General features: G+C 49.8%; 1 protein-coding gene across 1 annotated transcript in view; it reads left to right on the top strand.

Annotated features, from left to right (window-relative positions):
* Positions 1-1154: 1154 nt before the first annotated feature.
* The window catches only part of SIGLEC15 (sialic acid binding Ig-like lectin 15), a gene marked incomplete at its 3' end in the record, with an annotated part of 7269 nt that continues 1424 nt past the window's right edge, over positions 1155-6999 (top strand). The window contains exons 1-4 of the mRNA XM_009577783.1: positions 1155-1269; positions 1808-2153; positions 4942-5069; positions 5459-5818. Of these exons, the coding sequence (XP_009576078.1) occupies positions 1155-1269; positions 1808-2153; positions 4942-5069; positions 5459-5818 (949 nt within the window). The remainder of the gene's footprint in view (positions 1270-1807; positions 2154-4941; positions 5070-5458; positions 5819-6999) is intronic.

Genomic DNA, 6999 nt, shown 5'->3' with positions numbered 1-6999 from the left:
AAATCATGTACTCAAAAGCACATTATCTGCAGCTCTCCAAAAGCAAGGGTTACAGTGACATGCTGTAAAATAAACAAAATAACATGAAATAATCTAGAAAGCAACAGCATTTTTTGTTTTCACTGCCAGGTCCTTATGTTCAAAGTCCATGAGCTTCCTGGAGCCCCTGTGGCCATGTAGCCTTGTGTATTAGATTACCTAGGCTGCAAAAGGTACTCGTATAGTTATAATGAATGACAAGGCAGCCCGACTCCAGATCTCGGTAATCAAAATACCGGCTTGGCGCTGATTCCAGATTAACTTAATGGCAGAGAACCGGTCCTACGTTGGCCTTTGTCCATTGTGTAGCGCACAATAGATTAATACGAGCTGCACCGCCACTGAGGTATTTGTCAAATATTATGGAGGACAGATATATGAACCAGCAACAAATCTTATCTTTGAGTTTACACGATTAACCCGACAGCTGAATACCCATAGACCACAGTGAAGTCAGCTAGACCGGGGATGGGTGGCAATTATTTACAGGACGCCTTTACATTTTTCACAGTTATTCTGAGCTATTGAGGGGAAAGCTCCTGGTTTAATGAAGCCATCAAGTGAGTTTTATAAGACAGGAACATAGCCACAGACGTTCCCAAAGCCACAATCTGCTGCTACAGCTGTTGCAGTTAGCAAGACAGTGGGTAGACACACATATCTATATGGAAAGCACTGCCTATAGGTGCTGTTTGTTGATGCTGTTGGTTCCTGGGGAAGGGAAACAGATGAGAGGTTGAGTTTTCCCTATATACTTCCAAGGTGGGGAGCGTCCTTCAGGTGAAGGCTGTTTTCATCACTGGACAGAAACAATGAGACTGGGTCTGGTGGCAGTGAGGTTCAGTTCCCCAGACTGCGCTAGGATTTACTGTGACCCAATTTGGCCAAGAGAGCAAAATCCTAACCGTTTGTGACATCTCAGCTGGAAAACTCCCGATTTTCCTCACCGTGACACCAGGACGAGGCCTGCCTGGGAAGATACTGGCAGCTAGAGTCCACGTAGTGACAACCCCCTCTGCTAACAGCGAGATGCTTGCTTCACTGTCAAGGGCATCCTCCTTCCTACCACAGGAGCTGATACAGGGAACTTGCCCGTTCTCACCAGTCCTTGTACGATGAGTATCCCCAAGTCTTTATTCAGATCCTGTCGCGTCTTACGAATAAGATGCTACTTCGTGATGGTAGCAGCATGGAGCGTTAGAGCATCAGCTATTACTGCCTTCCCCAGGGGTAACGCAGCCACCAACTGATTAGTGTAACAAATAGCACAACGTACATAGGAGCGTGTGTGTGCATGCACTCAGATACAGGGCTGCGACAGTTACTGCATTTCAGTGCCTAAAGCCACCAGATCTCTGAATACATGCAAAACTTTTCTTTTTAGCTTTTTTCTTTTTTTTTTTTTAAATAAAAAAGAAGTCTGTTCCTCCAAGCACATAAATGTCTGTTAACTGCAAAAGACTGTGTTAAACAACTTAAGATGTTATTGTTCACTTTACAAACAAAAGGCCTGCTTAGGAATTAAATCACTTTCAACATGAGCTAGTCAGTCCCCTGAGCTTAGCTGCAGACTGGTACCATATCTAGCCACCGTAACTGGGCTATGTAATCATCTGCAAGTCATCAGCAAGAAGGACAGCACAGGGCCCACCAAGGGAACAGAGCATCCATTTTCTGAGCAACAACACAGCAGGTGCAGGAAGGATGCCCAATTTCCCTCTTAAACACTCCATATAAATCAATCTTGATCATCTCTTTTGGCTTCTAGGTGTGCAGTCCAATGGCTGGTCCGTTCATGTCCCGTCTGATGTTACTGGCGAACTTGGGAAGATGGTTATCCTGCCCTGTACTTTCACACACCCCTACAAAACATTTGACCGGACCCTCACCGCCATTTGGAGGATCAAGGAACCTTACAACGGCACGATAGTTTTCAAGTGCGTTAGTCAGAGCACCAGCGAGCTCTGCAAGACTGCCATCAGCTACAAAAACAAGTACAAACTACTTGGCAACCCTCGGTACAAGGACCTTTCCATCAGGATTGACAATCTGACCTGGAGCGACAGCGAGAGATACTTCTGCCGGGTGGAGTTGTATAAAGCTGCATTTGATTGGTAAGAGGGCACGCGAGCCAAAGGAGGCAAAGCCACCCCGTAGGGAAGCGAGAGCCACGAGATGTGGAAACTGATGAGATGGTAACAGAAGTTGACCTGAGATAGTCTTCCAAAGGGTCAGCTTTTCCAGCTCTGGGGGTAATTTGTAACATTTGGGCAGGGAATACTCATTGTCTTCTGCAGCCAGCTGCATTTGATTGGTAAGAGGGCACGCGAGCCAAAGGAGGCAAAGCCACCCCGTAGGGAAGCGAGAGCCACGAGATGTGGAAACTGATGAGATGGTAACAGAAGTTGACCTGAGATAGTCTTCCAAAGGGTCAGCTTTTCCAGCTCTGGGGGTAATTTGTAACATTTGGGCAGGGAATACTCATTGTCTTCTGCAGCCTTCCAGTATGAGGTGGTGTGCACAGCGCAAGGATGGGAATAGGAACAAAACCGGTAAGGAAAGAGCCAGGCTCTGGCTGCCGGGGTAAGAACCAGATGAGTCCTGGGCATCCCTGCTCATTGCAGAGGGCTTGGACTAGATGACCTTTAAAGGTGCGGTCCAACCCAAACCATTCTGTGATTCTATGATCCCACTTTGTCCCTGTAGCACAGGATCTGTGCAGGCAGCAGAGAGGGGTCAGCAGCCCATGGGGTGGAGTAAAAGATGTCCTTGTTACCAGGATTTAAACTGGAGAGCCCGGGGTGCTGAGTATGTGTTAGCAAATGTGAGCACAAGCAGACCTGGATGGTACCAGGGGTTTGGGAAGACAAGATACCCAGCATTCATGTGCCTCAAACTCCTCTGGAGCAGGAAAGGTTAAGTACAAACAGCCTGAAAACCAACTCTAATCAACAAATGTCAAACTTGGGGAGCTGGCCATCTCTGTTAACATCTAAAGATCCTTGGGCTCACCTGACCATTGAGCTACACCCAGATTAGAGGACATAAGGAGGAGCTTCACCTCCTCTTGAAGGTTCTTACTGTCTCCAGCTTGGGCTGAAACACTGTTCTGAATCCTGAGGAAAAAAAAAAAAAAACAAACACCTGAGCTCTTACCAATATGTGGCTGAAAGCAGGATCTCCAGCTGCCATGGTCACACTTAGCTCGATCACGCACACCCGATCCCGTCCCTCTGGAGAGCACACGGTCTCAGGCTCCTCCAGTCTTTGCCAAGGGACCACTTAGAAACCACAGGGGCAACAGCCACACGGCAAAGCACCTTTGAGGCAACACTAGACAACAGTCGCACAAGGTGAGAAGTCCATCCACGGGGTGAACGTCTGCATGGAAGTGACATGTGGATTCCCAAATAAGCTTGGGACCCATTGCGATAGCTGTCGGATGGACGTTCGCAGGGTGTCGCTCCTTCATGCGGAGCCTGTGGCCTAAATAGACACAGGGGAGGGGAGAAAAGCAGAGAGATGAACCACACAGCAGCTGAAATCGGAGTCTCCAAATCACACATCAGCTCCCACCGAAGCCCACACGCTGCTCATCGTACAGAAACCCAACGCAAGAGCTCATCGCTGCAGCAGGGCTCCTTTGCTCTGCCAGCTGAATAACACGGCTGAAAAAACACCTCCTTTTAGAGCTGCTCAGCACAGCAGAGCAAGCAGGGGTGAGTCTCCGGCACGGACCACACAGTCCCGGCTGTGCCGAACGCACCCCTGGGCTGCGACGTGCTTTGTTCAGACCCAGCGTTCGGTGATAAGAAGACCCCGTTCAGGAAAGCGCTAATCCTATCTCCCCGGGAGCGCTTGCAGATCGAGGGAACAGTAGGAGACCCGGGTGGTCTCGGGAAGAGACTTAGACCTTACCCATAAATGCAAAGGTGCCGTGCGTCGGATGATATTCCTTGTGAAGTGAGACTGACGGCGTCCAGACGGGACCTGAGGATGAGCTCGGTTACTTCTTGAGAACTTCTGCGTAGTCAAGGCTCTCCTTCACTTGGAGCAGCTCCTACACACAGCATGACCAGGGCAGGATGGCAGCAAGATCTGTCCCTCAGGGGCTGCCTGGATTTTAACACCAGAGGAATGGTAACGTAAGCAGATACGATACCCAGGCTGCACCCCGCTTTGGGAGTGGGCCCCGATAGTATAAATGGGAGAGGTTAAATACTGCTTAAACGGTTAATTTAAACACCAAAACACGCAGACACACGAGAACTAACACAGCTAGCTTTCTTACAGATCAGTCCTCCAGCCTCAAACCCCTCCTGCGTTACACAGACAAGGGGGAAGACGTGCTGTAGGTGGTTGCAAGCTATGCATTTGCTGTCCAGTCTGTCAAAAAATAAGGTAAATATTGAACTCCTGCTTTTCCTCCATGAGGACACTCATTTAGTTCCCTTCAGTTTTCACAATACCTTTAGGAACCAAATGCATGAAATGGGCCAACAGGTCCAAGAGGAGAGGACCAATGGATAAGACAAGCTTGCTCATATCAGCTACACTTCCTTAGCAGACCAGACCAAAGACGACGTGTTCAACAGTGGCTCTCTTAATGTTTTGCATCCCCCAAATGATCTTTACCACTCTTCTTTCAGTTACACAATCCCATATGCTACAAACACAGGATACAAAATTAGTGGCCCTGTCTCGGGATTGGTGTGCTACGGCAGATCAACCAGGAACCTACACCAGCTGTTGGGTGGTCACTACAGGGTTGGAGGAAAACATCAAAAATAGGTTGTTGCAGAGAGTGGAAATGTTCCCTGACAATAATTTGCCAAATCTGGCAAGTCTCAGGCACCGAGCAAAGGGCTCGCACAAATGGATCTCTCCATGTGTGCTCTGGAGGTCGGAGACCAAGGAAACAGCCAAGAGACGCTTGCAGGAGAGCACTGTGGTTGCCTTGTCCTGGACGATGTGGAGAAGCAGCCAGTCCGAAAAGGTCACCAGCTGCACCTCTGCCTACATCGCAGATGGTACTGGGCTGTAGCTGCAGAAAGCAACCCATCTTCATGGATGATTGCCCTGCTACAGCACGGCACCTCTGCCTTCTGCCACCATGGAAGGTCACGGCAGCTGAAGTTGACAGAAGCTCAGAAAATTGTGTAAGGCATTACAGGGATAAAATGCAAAGTACACATCCCCCCGCACCCAGGCTTTGCACCTCCATCCAACATAGGCAGGGTGGGGACATCTAAGGAAAGAAAGTGCCGAGAAAAACAAGGAAGGGGAGGTTTGATCCCGACGTTACCCTGATATAACATGCTGAGGGTCCACCAAGACCAAGCTCTTGTTCCAGGTGTATTGTGTTAGACCTGCCTTTGAAATGTGATGCACTTTCCCTCTCCTGCTGTGATTTCTGCAGCTGCCCCCAGGATCATCAACATCACCGTCAGCTCCAACGGGGATCGCACCTTCCAGGCACGCTGCACTGCCGAGGGGGAGCCAGCGCCCGCTCTGACCTGGACCGGGCCACCCTACAGCAACCTCACCTCCATCACCAGCATGAACCACCGCGTCACCAAGGAGCTCCGGTACCTGACCCACGATGGAAAATACACCTGTACTGCTGTCAACAGCCACGGGAGAGCAGAGGGGGCCGTGTACTTCTATAAATTCAAAGCATCCAACAGCTCCTTCTTCCTGATCCTGATCTTTGTGCCGCTGGGAATTAAAGTGCTCATTTTGCTGGTGATACTGGGCTTCACCGTTTTCTCGAGAGGAGGTACGTATCGCTATTTCCCTCCGTAGTCTTCCTCCATCAGACTGGTAACCAGCAATGGGACACGGCAGATGAAGTCAGGCAGGAGGGGTTGGGTTTGTTTTGGGTTGTTTTTTTTTTTAAATGATTTTATGATGTTCCACCCTAGGAGAAGGACATTTCTAATGGGAAATCTAAGAACAAGTAAGAGGGACCTCCTGTCTGGCTGCTCACAGGTGGTCTCCTTTGGGAAGGGACCTTTGAAAAGACAGAGGGAGCAGGAGTTTCCCTGCGCCTGAGGAAAAAGGTTAATAAACCAACAGATGGGCAATTAGCAGAGAACCCGCTGCCTTCACAACCAGATTTTTAATTTTTTTTTTTCCTTGAAGCGGACTAATTACTACCTCTTCCCCTGTAGCCTGCGGGCAGGATTTACCTTTGCTGCATCCCACACAACAGTTTAATCTCCTTGGGGTGGGCGTCCTTGTTTTACAGATGGCCCCTCTCGGTCCCTCGGACCTCGTTACCGGGGTGCTTCCCCATCGTTAGTGAAATCCCATCTTCCAGCCACCACCAAGACCATGAGAGCAGGGAAACCCAACTCGTAGGAGATGAGCATCATGGACTGAGGGATGAGACCTCCCAAGAAGCCCGGAGACCTCCCTGCTGTGCAATGGCACGAGGAGGAGGGGACCGGGAGGGACTCTGGGCTCTGCCTCTCGGGCTGGATGAGATGTCACATCACCGTGACTCATCTGTAAGAGACCGTCTGATGTCAACACCTTGCGAAAGCCATTGCTTACCTCAATCTGTAGGAGCTGTAAGACAAATCAGAAATGCCTTGCTCCTTATATTTCAATGCCAAATTCCCACCCTCGTGAAGGGGACCACACGCCTTACAAAAGGTCTTCTCCCCATTCACTGGGGTGTCACAACCACCCTCCAGTGCAGCTTCCCAACAGCTCTAGGTCAGTCCTGGCTCCCCAGCTCACTCCAACCACATTGCTAACCCACATCTTCCTTCCCACTTCACAGGTCCCTCCTCTGCCCCATCCAGCCTGGCCCGGTAAGGATGTCCTGCCTTCTACTCATGTTATCCAGCAGGAGGGTGGAGATGGCTAAGGAGAGAAATGCAATGTGTCCTTGGTCTTGGCAACAACCTTCCAGCCTGAGAGCAGGCTCCTGGGACAAGGACAGGGTTGGGC

Source organism: Fulmarus glacialis, unplaced genomic scaffold, assembly GCF_000690835.1.
Source record: "Fulmarus glacialis isolate BGI_N327 unplaced genomic scaffold, ASM69083v1 scaffold1755, whole genome shotgun sequence".
Classification (NCBI taxonomy): Eukaryota; Metazoa; Chordata; class Aves; order Procellariiformes; family Procellariidae; genus Fulmarus; species Fulmarus glacialis.
This window is presented reverse-complemented; position numbering and strand designations above follow the sequence as displayed.